The 17,325-nt window shown below is 39.8% G+C and overlaps 1 protein-coding gene across 3 annotated transcripts in view; it reads right to left on the minus strand.

Moving 5' to 3' along the window:
• The window catches only part of tenm3 (teneurin transmembrane protein 3), a 298,938-nt gene that overhangs the window by 85,657 nt on the left and 195,956 nt on the right, over positions 1-17,325 (minus strand). For all 3 annotated transcript variants that reach the window (XM_039613612.1, XM_039613610.1, XM_039613611.1), the window contains 5 exons: positions 13,661-13,861; positions 12,459-12,644; positions 4,343-4,489; positions 2,294-2,424; positions 2,117-2,205 (listed from right to left, as the gene is read on the minus strand). In XM_039613612.1, coding sequence (XP_039469546.1) covers positions 2,117-2,205; positions 2,294-2,424; positions 4,343-4,489; positions 12,459-12,644; positions 13,661-13,861 — 754 coding nt within the window. The remainder of the gene's footprint in view (positions 1-2,116; positions 2,206-2,293; positions 2,425-4,342; positions 4,490-12,458; positions 12,645-13,660; positions 13,862-17,325) is intronic.

A 17,325-nucleotide genomic window follows, 5' to 3' on the forward strand; every position in this document is an offset into this window, starting at 1 on the left:
TGCATATTGTCTCTTGCATCAGTGTTTATGTGTTTTCTGTTACTATGTGGTTATTGTGGAAAAAATAACCACATGCCTCCGCCGCATTCTGGGTTTTGTCAGCCTCGTCTCTTGTTCCCGTGTTCAGTGTCCCCTCTCTCTCTCACCAGTCAGTCATGTTCCCATATCTATTTTTTCCCGGTCCAAGTGTCAAGCCCGCATGTCTTAGTCTTTGTTGCCATGGTTATCGGACATCCTGTTTTATTTTTACAGTCTCTCGCCCTGTTCAGTGTGCTCAGTTTTCTCCCTGTCTCATTGTGTCTGATTAATTCCAGCTGTGTTCCCTCCCGTTTCCTCTCCTTATCCTGTGTGTATTTAAGTCCAATGTCTTCCTCTGTTTGTTGTTGCTGTGTGTTTTCCCTGTGCTCCTTGCTTCCCTTGTAATTCCCAGTCAGTTCCCAGTTTCAGGTTTTGTTTTCTTGTCTGATGCACTTCATTATAAAGTCACAAACATTTCAGACATGCTTGGATGGACATGAATTTCAGTGTTTTAGTTTTTTCATCCCATTTTACTTGCTCTTGTGTAGAGCTGTCTTTACACACACACACACACACACACACACACACACACACACACACACACACACACACACACACACACACATATATTCAAAAAAAGAAATCATATTAAACCCCCAATTTTTTTCCCCACAATAATTTGTGAAGCTCCATAAAATCCACATAACTAAGCATTGCACATACAATACCATGACAACAAGCTACAGGCAGTAATCTAACAATTAGCTTTACTAGCAACCAGGTCACAACTGCAAGATGTTTGAGTTATTTTCATGTAATTTAATTGGCAATTTGTGATATCTGACATCTAAAGGTAAAATTGTTCCAGACCATAGATGATGTCAGATGATTGACATTTTTCAGTATTTTACCCATGCTTTGCCTGCAATCAAAGCACTGACCTTATAATTTGTGGAGCAGCTGAGACACAGCTGCTCCTTACCTGAAGGAAGGTAAGATATTTTTTTTCCAGAAGAGCCTTACATTCCTACAGTTTTAGTCCAAAACCATTCCCCGCCCTGCATCTGAGTCGTGTTTTGTTAGATGTTGAGCATTTCTACCTATTAGAAATCACATGAGTTTTATCTCTGTGGCTGTAAGCCTTATCCTTAAAAGAGTAAAGACACACACACACACACACACACACACACACACACACACACACACACACACACACACAGTATACCTGTGTTTTCATGTCTAAAATAATCTTTTATGTTTGCAGGTACATTCCATTAGGGAAACACTGGACACTTTATTACAGGTTTGAGGCCTTCTCTTCTTATGAAATATTCAGTAAATCATAAAAATATGACAAAAGCAGAAAGATTGCCAAACACAATTGCTGTCATGTTTCTTCACTCTCAGTAGAGCTGCCTTTCAGCCTCTGTATTTGCAGACTGGCCCCTGTCATTCCCTGTTATCATTCTCAATGAATGCTATCTTTGAGGCAGGTGTGGGCAAGAATGGCTTTTGGCAAGGGAAAACAGCAGACCTTGAGCACTATATTTTGATTTTGCTAACATGTTTTATTATTTTCATGCCTACAGAAAGCAAAGCTAAACTACCACTTCTCATATTATGCTAAATAAAAATAGGATACGCTTAAAAAATATTAGTCAAACAATCACAGAAAACAAGGGCATAAATGAAACCTACTTTGACCTATGACTACAGATAATTTAAATTATGCTTCAAAGAGCAGTGCATGAGATATGAATATGTGTGATTTTTCCCTGGCAATGTGCAGGTGGAGTACAATCCTGGAGATATGGAAATTGCTTTTTATGGTTATTGTAACTGCTCAATAACAGTCCTAAACATTATGTGGAATGATGAACACGGGTGAATCCAGTTACTGCAAAGCTGAACCCATAAAATATGTCATCTAAAAAAACTGTTTACAGTAACATGCCTGCAATATCCAGTAGTCATTTACAGCAAATCAGTGTTTTCATGGCTTGAAAAGAACATCTGTATGTGCACGCCAATGTTGCTGCTTTATCCCTAAAATTTAAGAGAAAACGAAAAAAGAAAACATGACAGAAGACATGATTACCTTTTATTAAAAGGATTTTCACCATTGATTATGTGAGTCGATTCAGGCCCAACTAGAAAGTGAATGCGCTGGTAGAAAGATCTGGCAGCCTAAGAAAAGCAAAATAAATAAATGGGTAATCTGTTGCTGAAAGGTGTCGTCATTTTGTGCCATCAATTTCTGACTGGATATTCTTACCTGTTGAGGAGGCAATGAGGATGGAGACTGGCTGAGCACCTCACCTGGGTCAGGTGACCCTTTGCAGTACAGCTGATTCTGACAGGAAGGCTGCAGACAGCAGTCTGGATCCATGCAGTCAGCTAAGCCGTCTGAAACATGCACAAACCCTACAGTCACAAAGCTAGCACAGAGTTGGGGAAAATATAGTCGTTTAAAAGCTTTACATGTGAAATCTAATGAACAGCTTAACATGTTTCAGTTCATAGGAAACAAACGCAGCATAGCATTAGCTGCAACAGCTACATAAACAATTTGTTCAGTCTTTCAGAGGTTTCAGTGACCAATAGATGGAAAATGTACTAATGTACGTTTAAAATATATATATATATATCTGTAGCATTTATATGATTTTATAAAGTCTGGTATAGTTCCTGGAGCCCTTTATATTTTGCATCCAAAAAGCCAGACTTCCTTGTAATTTTTTGAAGTGGTCTTAACCAGCAGGTCTTCAGTCCTTCTGAAAGCTTTTCAATTTTTTCTGCAGACAGCGGCTCTTTTATCACTCAGCTTTAGTGCTGTCCTCGCAGTCAACCATTCTCAGAGGAATGTGTACGGAGGAGGAGACGCACAACAGCGAGTGTCTACAGCCATCGGTAAAACATAGTGGATGCTCTGTCACATTTTCAGGCTGTACTTTAGCCAGTGATGTCTGTCAAACCTGATGGAATTATAAATGCAGGAAAATACGATGCAGCCAATGCAGCATGTGTGCATGTATGTTAGAGAGAGACAAAGCAAGTTAGAGAAGAAGAGCGACAGAGACAAATACTGAAATGTCAGCTGATACGCAGAAATAATATTTAAACCTTTACTGTCTCAAAGGTTTTGCTTTAACAATATTATTGTTGTAGTGGCAAGATGTAGTGTCCAGATTAAAAAACAGACAGATTAAATTAGGTCAGATAAGTTAAACATGTCGAAGGGAGGGATAAGGAGAGCAAGTAAGGAGTCGGGACAGATGAGGAGACAGAAGGAAGAAGGAGGAATGCAAGGTAACAAAATCGTTTGTCTCCATTAGTTTATAAAAGTCACTTGTGCATCCTGCATACAGATATCAGTGACATTAAAAACACACACTGACTGACAAAGCAGACCTCTGATGTCTCTTTCTTTTCCTTTTCATATCATTTCTCTCCATCTTTTCTGTTAACATAGTGTTCTAATTAAATGTAGTCCCAGCTGTGTCACTAGCACAATGCATATGTTGCTGGATAAAACAGCTGTTAGCTGACATATGTAATACCTACAAAAGATCCGGTCCCCAGTAGTGTTGGTGCACCTTTCTACTGCACTGTCACAATAAGTTTCACCATGCATAGATCAACACTGAAGTTTGTTAATCAATCACAAGGTCGAACCATCTTAAAGCGCATCCTGATTTATCATTTTTCTAAACACTAATGGAGACCAGATTTGAAAAATTACAAAAATGTAAAAGTACTAGAGAGAGTGCAGGTTTGAGGCACTCAGACGTTCACCTTATAAACCAGGCAGCCGTGCCCAGGGTTTACACTTTAGTGGAACACAGCACATGAGTGTCTGCCCAGCAGCAGCACAGTCACCACCTCATCATTTATTCATCATCAGTCATTACTTTGAGCATCCATACATACATAGGCAAAGTAAGTAAGTACTCTTTTGTACTTACTCTCTCCCACTCTAACACAGACCGTGTTGCTATCAGGTCTTGAATTGATTGGATGGTACAAACTGATGTGTCATTTTTCCTCAGTCCTCTGCAAATTAATGCGTGTGGGTGGGGAGAGGGTTTGAGGGGGTGTTGCACTCACCTGTGCCTTTCAAAGTAATCTCAGACCACTTTCTAAAGCACCTGTCCACTGTTCATTTCTTCCTAATGTCTCTCTGTACTCGCGGGAGGACGTTTGGATTATTGTTTCGCAAGCATTTAATATTCTCCTTATCCCGTGTTCATTCAGCCATCAAACAAATCTGTTCATACATTTAACCATCTGTCTCCCCACTTTTAGTGTATCTACACAAACACACCTCCTTCGTTGTCCTTGCCGTCGGTACATAGTGTTTCCATGGCAACGTGGCACCCCGCCCCTCTCCATCCCGACTGGCAGATGCAGTGCCATCCGCTGGCCTCCAAGGTGCACCGTCCATTGTTATTGCAGAGACCTGGACAACCCTCTGGGCACAGGGGACAAGCACAGTTAGAAAAGTCACAGCAGTGGGAATAAAGGGAGGGGACCATGATGACCGTCAGGGTGAAAACAGGCTTAAACCTATATACATCTTTGAAGTGAGGTGATGATATTTTTGTACTGAATTGCTGCGAGAGGATATTATTATTATTTATTTAATTTAGGGCCACGTTCATGCTAAAAATGATACATATTCGGAGTTTCCCTCTTGACTTGGAAAAGCCTCTGAAACAGCACCGAGACCATGATGGGACGAAAAAGTCAAAAACAGCCAGAGGGGCACTGGCAGCCCCCACAGGACTGAGGCTGGACTCTGCTGCACCACACTGAGCTGACTCTTCAGCTCAAACATCTGACAAAACCCCAAAACAAGCAAAAAATACACAACATGGCCTACAATAAATATTCATCCAAAAGGATCAAAGGCAGAACACGACTATAGCTTACATATAAAAAATAAACAGGACTTAATTTTGGTTAAGCTGGCCTTTGGATTCTGATAGGGCTGAGACTGGGCTCGATAGGTGCTACTGTTTACAACCAAAATCGATCTGTTTCATTCAACAAATGTGGGCCTCAGAGAGTTTTATACCAGCTGTCTTATCAAATCAGTTTAGAACATTTTAGAAAACATCCCCGTTCTACTATCCCATCATAGTATAAATGCGGTTTCAGATGCTATTCAGAAATCATTCTAATAGACAAAACAGGTTGTTGGTGTAAAATGGAAATAAACACAGTATGCAACGATTTCCAATAATTAAAACTAGAAAGCTGCAAAAAGCAAACGGAGAGGTTGTTTAATACTAAAGAAAACAACCAACCAACAATGTAAGATGTATGTAAAGTATTAGATTCATTAAAAATCTAATGATAGCATCTCAGAGTGGCTGTCTGTCAGAAGTAAAGATGAATGGCCACGCTCAGTGTAAGATACAAAGAATCTGCATTCTTCTCATTAAAAGATTTTACTCAGATAAATTTTGTATTGATGGGACCGTGTTTGGGGCTTTGGGCAATACTTCTAAGATCACTGTCACTGGACACATGGACATAAAAGACGTGAAATGCAGCTGCGTCCTTGAGGCTAAGGTTCAAATAGCAGCAGGTGATAGGACTGTGGTGCATTAGTACACTAAGGCCACTAGATGACATCCAGGTAACGTCATCATTTTTTCCCCAAAACAATAGTTTGTCTGTTTCAACATTTGCCATGTTTGTTGTATGTGTTTGTACTATTTTCACTCTAAATTCTTTTGGAAATAATTGCACTCCATCTTAACGTACATTTTCCAAAACTTTAAAAAGTTTATCTTCTCTCTCTCAGCAACTTCAGTACAAAAAGTACCAGGCTTCAAAAACCCATACTGGTTAAATTCAGATGTGTATAAAGGCATTCAGCCCCATACGATGGACATTTCTCCAATTAATGGACTCACAGACTGACAGACAAATAAAACAGTTAATTACAGTAGCCCACATGTGAGAGACACAGACTGGCAGACAGACAGACAGTCAACCTTTGGTGAAATGCACTGATGTTGTACTTTCACATGAACTGCTAGAACTGCCAGCAGCCAAAATGGCCACAGTGTGCTGCTTGGCTTTAATTAGTACAAAATGAGAAGTTTTCTTTTCATCTGCGAACAAAGAAAAAGAAATGGCGTTGTTGCATAATACGAAAACAGGCCACAGAAACAAACCAAATAAATAAAGTCAAAAGAAAAAAGTCTCAGCATGTCAAACTGAAGGGTTTGTCTGTCAGAGGAAATTACATCAGAGGGAATTTTAACACCCAGTGAACTGACAAAGACTGAAATTTCCATTCAACAGGATGCTTGTTTCAGAAATATGGATTCCTCTGTGCTCGTTCTTCTCGTCAGGCAAAGAAATAACGCAGCGAGTTTAAATCCATGTGAAAACACAACAGGTAGACATAAAGGCAGTGCACAAAGTATAGGGAGGACTGTGTGCCTCCACAGACTATACTTTATGCCTCTGTTTGGCATTCCTCATTCACAAAATTGACAGTGAGGCTGGCAATCAGATAGGCTGATTAAAACAGTGAGAATCAGAACCAAGCAAAGCCCAGAACTGAGGGGGGGAGGAAAGTGAAGACAGATCAAAGACAGGAGGACAGCAACTGGCTTATTCAACACATATATCAGGCTTGTGGATGCAAGACAAAACAGGAGTCGCACATCTTTGTTTTATGACTGTACGTGCACTTTTTATTTTTATTCACTATGTTCTCATGGGAATCTATCTATGGTCTGTGTTTCGTGTGTGAGAGTCAGAGACAGGAAAAGGAATGATAGGACCAGAAAAAAACACAGAAATAGAATATACGACAATACAAGTCTAGCTAAACCGAGCACTGAGAATGACTGGAAAACAGTGAGCGAAAAGAAAAGACAAAACCTAAAACGAAATGGAGTTAACCAAAAATATGTCAGGTTATAAAGCAGAGGTGAAGTCATTGTATTCTGGGACAGTAAGGCCTTTATTATTCTTTAGCATGAGTTACCTTTATATCCTGAGAATAGGAGAGGGCACGAGGGAGAGAGGGAGGAAAATTAGGGAGAAAAGTAAAGTGAAACAAAACCAGCACTACCAAATATTTAGTCTGTGATTGATAAATGAAGACGGCAACCAAAGGAAGAGGAGGCAGGAAGGAAGAGCTGGGATCACAGAAATGAAATGATAAACAAAGAAGTTGAACCACAGCAGTGTAAATACGTCATTCATATGTTAGATCTCAGAAGAGAGAAGGACAAAAATAATGACAATGCAACAGCTGTTATGTTGTACACAACGTAGCTTCTGTTAATAAATAGAATTGTTTTTATACTGACAAACTATCCGGTGCAGTGTACCAACCTTCTGTAAGAGGATCCAGCGGCTGTCACCACAACTGAAGCTACAGCCTGTGCTGCTGTTCCTCTTAACTACTAGATTAAGATCTTTAAAGCAGGAGGTGTAGCATAGTTTAGTGCATGATAAAGCATGTGCTGCCACAGAGATGAAAAAATGAACAAAATGCAAAAGTGCCAAAACAGTAGTTGGTTCCAAAAGTGAGCCATGACTCCTCTGGTCTATGGCCTCTTTAAATCAAATGATGGACCTATAATTCAAAGTCCTACGTCGCCTTGTTCTTGAGTTGGGTGTCCGTGCTGTCCGCCTGCCCACTCGCCCGGTGGGGTGACGACAACACCCCATCAGCTTTTTATAGCTGAGGTGTGAAAACTAGATTGGGAAACAAAGTTCTGCACTGCAGGTTTAATGTTACTAGCATATTCCCCGCATAGCAAAACCCTCCATAGAACTGGCAGAAGGTGTCAGTCAGAGGTAGGGTGAGGTGTCATCACTGATTTCAACAACTGATTCGATTCAGTTTGGACTTAGACAGTCAGAAATAATATGGATATGTACTGATAAATGATCATAATTATTATATTTCTAGCTATGTATAAAAACAAAGCTGACACTGTGAGACTTCATCAGAGGTGCAACATCACAGCAGATGCGTTTATGTCAAAGTAACTGAGGATAAAACAAAAAAAAAACATGAAGGAGATTTTCCTGGCCTGGCTTTTTATAGCAGATGAACCGTGAATCAACATATAAACATTACGTGATGCTGCTGAAGTGAAGCAGAGCAAAATTACAGAGGTTTAATTAGAGATACAGCTAAGAATTTTGCAATTTGGTATAATTTTAAAAAGTTTACATTTCTTTGGTATTGAACACCAGAAATGAGGCTTTCTAGTTGGAGGTCAATTTGAAAAAACAAAACAAAACAGCGTCTGACAGCGCTGAACACACCGGCAGACTGGTGCGTAATAAGCAGTAAACAATGCAGAAAACAGATTTTTATGGTAAACTGGTCTCTGAGTACACTGAGAGAGAGAGAGCTGTGCAGGAAGTGTGATTTTATCCTGGTGGAAGCGAAACAGCAAAAGTAAGAAGGAAATAAATGACAATGTCTTGAAAACGTGAAGCTACTTTTGATCTTGTTTTGCTGACGGTTCAGTGAATTTTGGTCAGAGTGACAAAACCTGCAGCTTCAGAATCTGTGAGATGTCTGCATTCAGCAGCAGACGGTCATGCTTTGTGTTTACGTCTTTGATCTTTGATCGTTTGCTGTTTTAGTTGTTTGGTGGAAACAGTTTTGTGAGCTTTAACCTGACAATCTGGTGTTTCTGTGAAAATACATTTATATTTAAAAATCAATTCAGGATTTGATGAGTCGATGTTGCTTTATTTAAACTAAAATCGTTTTGAATCGGGAAATCGATTTTTAAACCCACTTCTAGTGAGAGGCCCAAATCTGAGCTGTAGGAAATTAGCTGTTAATTAAAATTTGGGCCCAGGCTGCAAAACACACTTTCAGCTTTGACCTTTCAGCCAATACTAGCAGCTTAGGTGACACAACCTTACGACCAGTGTTTCATGTTTCTTGAGCAAATCCATCTTGGAAATTGTACTTAACGTGTTCCTGGATATTTTTTTTTTTACCTTTAACTTTTTTCCATCAAGGAATTCAATGTTTTGTGAAGATTGAATCAGAACAGCATCATGCTGGCAGATAGATAATCAAAACTGAGCTGACTCAGCAGGACCCTGTTTTAAAGAGATGCCTTTTCAGGCTGAAACAGGAGGCTACATGAAGAGCTTTCACAGAGTTTGTTATATATATAAAACCCTGGAAACATGCCTGCAGAGCACGAGAATCTGCAGGCATGCAGGAGCTGGAAGCAGATCTTAAGGAGAAACAATTTTGAAACTGATTATAAGAAACATAACTGTGGTTTTAGAAAATCATTCAGTGTAATTGTAAGAGTTAATATTGTGCAGGGTAGAGGCCTAAGACTCATAGAATCAGTTGCTCTAAAACTTTTTCGAGCCCTGCCAGGAAGCTATTTACTTCCTTAGTCTGCCACACTCTGGGTAAAGCATTATCATCTCTGGAGAACTCCTTGACCTATCTCAGGTTATACACTGCTGGTTCCTGCTTGGTCACTTCATCTTCAACAGCCAACAGAAACGTCAACTTAGAGAATCCCTCCAGAAACAGTTAACGATCCAAAAACAATCGTATATAACCACAATCACTTTGGTGGGTAATACTGCATTGCTTGTGGGCAAGTATCCCCTATCCTCTATTACTTAAAATAACACTAAAATGAAAATGAAAATTGTACTTCTAATTATATAAATGTCTTCTGTCAACTAAAGTATGACTTACATCTTACAAGGCAATTGTGTGAGTCAAATTCTGCTTAAATTCAGTGACAGTTATGAGAACATTTGACTGTGTAGCAATACACGTGGACAGGACAAAGGAGGAATCAGCTCACAGGATGACCAGGAGTAAAGAGAGAGCAGATTTCTGCTATATTGGCTTCCCTTCATTGGCTCCCTGTTAAAACCAGAATTGAATTTAAAATCCTTTGAAATCAGGCTCCATCTTATCTAAAATACATCTATATATCTTAAATACAGAGTTGCTCTCACACTGCAGGCTTGCTTGTTGTTCCTAGAGCAGTGGTTCTTAAGCTTGCTGGAGGTACCGAACCCCACCAGTTTCATATGCACATTCACTGAACCCCTCTTTAGTGAAAAATAAAATATGATTTTCTTCAAATTCAAGCCATAGATATGTTTTTTACTGGTGCACAAAATGTGCCGTGCATGTCACGGCAGAGGCTCTGCTGAACTCCTGACACCGACTCACCGAACCCCTAGGGTTCGATCGAACCCAGGTTAAGAACTTTTAAATACCTAGAGTATTTAAAAGTAGAATGGGAGGCAGAGCCTTCAGTTTTCAGGCCCCTCTTCTGTGGAACCAGCTTCCAGTTTGGATTCAGGAGACAGACACTATCTCTACTTTCAAGATTAGGCTTCAAACTTTCCTTTTTGCTAAAGCATATAGTTAGGGCTGGACCAGGTGACCCTGAATCCTCCCTTAGTTATGCTGCAATAGACGTAAGCTTGCCGGGATTCCCATGATGCATTGAGTTTTTCCTTTCCAGTCACCTTTCTCACTCACTATGTGTTAACAGACCTCTCTGCATTGAATCATATCTGTTATTAATCTCTGTCTCTCTTCCACAGCATGTCTTTATCCCGTCTTCCTTCTCTCACACCAACCAATCACAGCAGATGGCCCCGCCCCTCCCTGAGCCTGGTTCTGCTGGAGGTTTCTTCCTGTTAAAAGGGAGTTTTTCCTTCCCACTGTCGCCAAAGTGCTTGCTCATAGGGGGTCATATGATTGTTGGGTTTTTCTCTGTATGTGTTAATGTAGGGTCTACCTTACAATATAAAGCATCTTGAGGCGACTGTTGTTGTGATTTGGCGCTATATAAATAAAACTGAGGCCAAGATTTCATGGTCTACATCAAAGATGGTCAATACTGATTTTGCCTGTGCTTATGTAGGTCCTGTCTGCTCAAAGTAAAATACTCAGATGGCCCAAGTCACTGAGAAAGCCATTATGACATCAAACATGCAGTATCACACAGGGATTGAATAAAACAGTAACAAGGAAATGTGTTTCTGTAAGTCAAGCTATTATTATAGCTAGTGTAAACTGGTTTGATGAATTTGCCCTCTTTTTGGGGCCCAGCTGTAACATCCAGTAAATACATCAATAAAATCTATCACTGAAGCAGCTAAAGTTCAGCTGTACGTTAACAGAAAAAGCAAAGGATGAAGAGAGGAAAAGAAAAAAAACTAGTGATAACAGTGAAAATAAGATTTTTTAAAACAGTGTACAGTACCTTTAACTCTAATATCCGGATTGTGAGCTTTAAGAAGACAGGAAAAAGGAAGAACAAAGACATAAATAAAGAGGATTTAGTTCAGATAGAAGGAAGCAAAGAAAAGAGATGTAAATGAAAGTGACCACGAAGAGCTTCAGTCAAACAAACAAAGCTCATCAGGTCCAATCCAGTTATTTTGTATTGATAGGATATGATGTCAGGTGTGCTGTTTCCAAGCTGAAGTATGAAATCACCCAGTTTCATGAATTTGGAAACAATTCTTCACATCTCTGTGTTTCTAACATGGACCAACATAAGATGCAAATGTAGTGGTTACACATGATTCCTACCAAGGAATCATGTGTAACCACTACACATGATTGTGTATCACAATCATGATTGTGATTGATCATCACAATCATAACCCAGTGTCTGCAGCAGCGATACAACCAACAGCTGCTCTTTAGTTGACTGGCTCAGTCATGCTCATGTCTAATAAAAAAACAAGTCTTCACTACTTGCTCAAGTCAGTTAGCACGTACCCAGGTAGCTGCATTAGTGTTTTCTCTGAGACTATCGTTGGGTGTTTTCTGGTCCCTGTTTATTTTAGATCATGGATGCAGATGAAAGATCTTTGAAAGACTCTTTGTTGCTTCAATTCTTCTTGAGGACTACATCGATAACTTTATGTGACTGTGTACTGGATAGATATTTTTTACTTTTGCACAGTGCAGTCTTAGCAAAAGCCAAGAAGCAACATATATAAGACCATAATCTTTCTGGATGTTATTAATTGCAGCGCTGAGCAGATAAGATCAAGCATCTTGCAGTGTTGGTAACTAACACCAGCTACAAAAAAGAAGTTACCTAGAGCGATCCTAAATGGGAATTCTGCTTTGAGCTCAGATTAAGATGTGTTTTACTGGAAAACAACAAACTAACACAAACATGTACATCCACATTATCAGCAGCATAATTTTCCTCAAACCCTGAGAGCAACCACAAACATGAGAAACTGTGATACGCTGGTTAACAATGGCACAGGGACCAATCAGTGAAACGCGCTCACCTAAGATATCTGTAGTTTTGTTCAAGGCTGTTTGCTACTCTGCTGTGTCCAACTGGATTATTTAAGTGTAGTCATAATAATAAGTTATTTTGTGTGTGTGTGTGTGTGTGTGATCCACTCACCAATGTTGCAGTGCTCCCCTGTCCATCCCTGGTCACACTCACACTTCCCGTCTTTACAAACTCCGTTCTTGCTGCACAGTGGGTGGCAGGCCTTTTGGTCACACACACTTCCAGTCCAGCCCTCCTCACAGCGGCATACGCCGCCGTAACACACTCCATGGCTGCCACAGTCTACTTCACACACCTCTGTAACAGCAACAAAGAGAAATTACTCCATCGATGGCAGAAACACAGCGATTGCATGTGAATGCAACCGATACAAGCACGTCCACGCACACTGATGCACTTTGTTCTTATTTCACCCGCAGCTGCATCCTGGACTGCACCCTGTGTACGCCAAATGACGTCTTTGCATCCAGTAAGGTTCAGGAAAAGCTCAGTACAGATTACTACAAGTCACTGTGTTAATTTTTGTGTTTGAGTGTTGTGTAGGAGAGAGATTAAATCAAAAAGTGTCTGCTCAGGGTGCAACTTACTGAGGGACATATGTGATCCTTTTGTATACCTGTGTGCACTGGAGATGGATGTTGTGCATCCAGTTCTTGTTTTTTAAAGCTGTTAAAGATGTATGCTGTACACCACAATCATTCTACTCTGGATAAAGAATAAAGTGACTGTTGTTGTAATTTTGTGCTATATAAATAAACTGAATAGAAATGAATTAAATGTGCTGGCAACATGTGTATCATGTGTATGTATATTATTGCATCATTTGCTGCAATTGTAGAGAAAAATATGTGGAAAATGTCGACCGTGAGCATTTTGTAGATAACACTACTGTGTGTGGTAAGTTTTGTTAAAGAGTTAACAAAATTTTCATACAATATGCTGATTTCTGTAGTACAGGCCATTACTAAGTAATGATAGTCTGACTCTGTTTCTCTTTTTGAATTTGAAAAATAAAATGAAACTTTTTTATTTACCTTAAATCTTCTTGGTTGCATTCCATTTAGTATTGCAGCGTTCAGGGTGTTGCATCTCTAACACTGTCGTCTTAAATAGCTTCTAATTTGTAAGTGATTTGGATTTTTTTATGCCCGTCACTTCACTTCTAAATCCCCTCATAACACATCTATACAGTATTCATTGTTTTAGGGACTGTGAAATGCTGTTTTTACAAATGCTTCAACAGAAGGTTTCATTCTGAGAGAAACAAGAAAGAAAATGAAATGTGGACATAGACAGGTAAACAGTGCACACACCTAAAGAGCAGTCAGGTCCAGTCCAGTTCTGGTCGCAGGCGCATGTACTGGTCTCTGCATTGTAGGTGCCATGGCCTGAACACTGGTCTGGACACATGGCCTTGGTAATTTCACAGCTGGCTCCACCCCAGCCTGGCTGACAGTGACATTCGCCATGAATACACACCCCATGGGCCGAACAGCTGGGGTCAATGCAGTCCACTGGATGCAGAAAGGAAATTATCAGTACACCAAACAGTACATACAGGACACATGCACACGTTCACACATCAACTTTACTGTTGAACTCTTGAGGGCAGTTGTCTGGAGCCAGATGCTTAAACTCTTCAAACTTAATTACACACAAACAGCTTTATATACAGTTATAAAGTTGTGCATTTCCTCTTTTCTGACTCTAAGTCATGACAGAATTTTATGTGTGAGCTCCTCATTTGTACTTTCACATTAAGCAATTATTGAATGTTTGGCTTATTTCATTACATGCATTTAATTCACTATTTGTATCTCAAGTTATTACACATGGACTGAAACGGCAGAAGAAGACACCAGACCAGAAAACACCTCTGCACAGTATATTTGAGGTGTTTGTGGAAAACCACTCAGCAGTGCTCACACATCCATGGCTTTGATCATCGATTCAGTGCAAACACAAAAGAATATTATGTGTCATTTTGTTGGGGTAAACCTACACAGCATCTTTGACATAAATTTTCAGATTAGCAGCTGTAAATAGGATTAAAACACACACACACACACACACACACACACACACACACACACACACACACACACACACACACACACACACACACACACACGCCCTCTCCCTCTGTCTGTCTCTTTCCAACTGAGGATTGAACTCATCTGAAAGTAATGTGGTTACTGTCCGCTGTGATATGCATTTTCATATTTGTACCATTGTGTCTGCATATATCCACAAGGTGAATCACAAATGAGCATCACTTCCCTCAGCACTGTTGTACGCCTGTGCAAGTCATTACTGATTAATTTAATTTGAATTAGTGTAGTGCATTGTTTGCATCTTGCTTTTAGCCAGGTATCTGGCTTAAACAGATGCTGTGGATATTTATTTGCACATCGTATTAGAATAAATCAATTAAGCATTTACAGCCGGAGAAATAATGATTAGATCCCCTGTAGAATTGGTAAGTAAGAAACTAACAGTCTCTAATTTTTACGGTAGTTTGCTTTTAATGCAGAGACAGAATATCAACCAAAATTCAGAAAAACACAGTGATGTAAGTACTTGGCTCCCTACCCCTTAGCCAGAATTCTGGCTCCCACAGGTGGGCTGTGTGCCCATGTGGCACAGATATTACAGTAAATTACTTACAGACACTTAAACTTATGTGTCTAAAGCACACCTGTCCACAAAATCGATTTCTTCCATTACGACCTCTCCACCACCGTGGGAAAGGCACATGAGAGACAAGACTGCATCGGCAATAAGACCAAGATGGTGGTGAAAAGGTAACAGCTGCCGATGCAATTATTCAGATTGGAAGAAATAGAAAATGCATCATCAGTCAATCATCAATCACTCCATGCAAGACCTTGGTCTCAGGAGATGAGAATGATCATGTGGTGGATCAGCCCAAAACTACACAGGGGGAGCGTGTTAATGGTCTAATAGGGGTTAGGACCATAGTCACCAGGAACGTGATTGGCAACACTGGAATCTTGCAGCACTCGCAGTGTCCCCCTGCTTACAAAGGCACGGGGATAGTTCCACCTTTAGCTTGACCGTGAGAAGGCTTGGGAGAAAATGCTGTGGTCAGATGAAACCAAAATCCAGCTCTCTGCCGTCAACTCAACCCACCATGTTTAGAGGAAGAGAAATTACCCAAAGAACAGCATCCTCATAGGGATGCCTCCCTAAACTGGGGCCAATGAATGGGGCATTTACCATAAAATCTTGGGCAGGAATCTCCTTTCCTCAGTCAGAACACTAACATGGGATGGGATGGGTCCTGCAGCATGACAGTTATAAAATATACCACCAAGGGAACAAAGGGAAGAAACAGAGTGGAGTCTAGCCAGTCTCCAGACCTCAGTCAAGATCATTTCATATACTTCATAATTACACCGTTCATATAAAGTATTTTTCTACATTTTTGCTTCATATTCGGTCTCTCTTCATTAAAATGAGATCATAAAAATTAAAAACTTTCATTTCAAGTGAGCAAAATTGCAAATTGATCTGTATAAATCTGTTACAGCTACTGCAGCTGAATGCATGACATTTATAAAGGGATGGAGAGAAAGCTCTTAACACTGGAATGATTTATAGATTTTTTTTTTTTTGCCTTTTAGGGGTTTTACAATATTAAATAATGTAATAATTAAATAATTTGTTTGTCCACAAACACCGGGTAGATCTGTTTTCACTGGGCAACCTTCTTCAAAATTCCACAATTCCAATTCAAATGAAATCTCCACATGGCCGGGTGGCCATCCTACCGTCGAAGCAGTTCATGCTCTGCATTATAATTTTGACTGTTGCACACAGGTACTTATCACCTCCTGTACCCATGGCAACACACACTAAGAATATGTCACATTTTTTTATATGATCAGTGAAAATTTTATTGAAAATGGTCAGAAGGTGGCTCTCTCTGTGACCTGCTTCACAATTTAGCATCGCCAGTGTCTTTAGATTGAACTCATCAAAGATTATATTTACTGGATAAAATCTCAGGAAGGAGTTTGATAAAGTAAAAGGCCAGAAGCTTGAACAAAAGTACATTTAAATAATTTAATTATTGTAGAGGAAGACCATTATAGTAAAGAGTCATCTATGGGATTGCCACAGAACACCTCTCCACAGCTACAGAGCCCAGTGGAAGGGTGCTTTACACCACTCCATGTGACACTTTGTGTTGCACTTGGTGATGTAAGGCTTGGTTGCATCTGCTCAGCCATGGAAAGCTATTCCATGAAGCTCTCTACGCACTGTTCTTGAGCTAATCTGAAGGTCACGTGAAGTCACATGACTGTAGTGACCGACTCTGCAGAAAGCCTCTCTACCACACTATGTGCTTCAGCATCCACTGACTCCACTTTGTGAGCTTGTATAGCCTACCACTTCATGTGTGAGTTGTTGTCAGTCCCAATCGATTCCACGTTGTTACTGATGCAGCGATAGAGACCCTCTCTACTGTTAGGACTGTTATTCTATCTGCATAGATACCAGCTAATAATGATAACAGATGGAGGAAAAAACAGAAAAACATAAATCTTTGTCTGCTCTTGGATCTGCTCTTTCTTAGTTTTATTGTTGAAAAAATGAAACTAATGGGAACCAGATGAGGTAACTGTAACATGTTACTAAAGGCTAACAGGGCCTTTTTCCTGAGTATTTGTCAGGGGGTTTGGAAATATTACTCCAAATACAGTTAGATCTAAGTCAAAAGCATAACAGGCAGCCTGTAGCCATGACAGGTCTACACATGATATCTAAGAGTTTAATATTCTATGTTTTATATTCTGCTCTCACACAAGTGTGAGACACTATAAGAAGATCACATGCAGAAATAATATTAACAATATCACCAAAAAACACAAGAGGAATAATAATTATAATAATAATAGTTTACTGAATGTGAAAATGGTAACAGTGTAACCATTACACTCACTAAATGCTG

This window comes from Oreochromis aureus, linkage group 6, assembly GCF_013358895.1.
Source record: "Oreochromis aureus strain Israel breed Guangdong linkage group 6, ZZ_aureus, whole genome shotgun sequence".
In the NCBI taxonomy this organism is placed as follows: domain Eukaryota; kingdom Metazoa; phylum Chordata; class Actinopteri; order Cichliformes; family Cichlidae; genus Oreochromis; species Oreochromis aureus.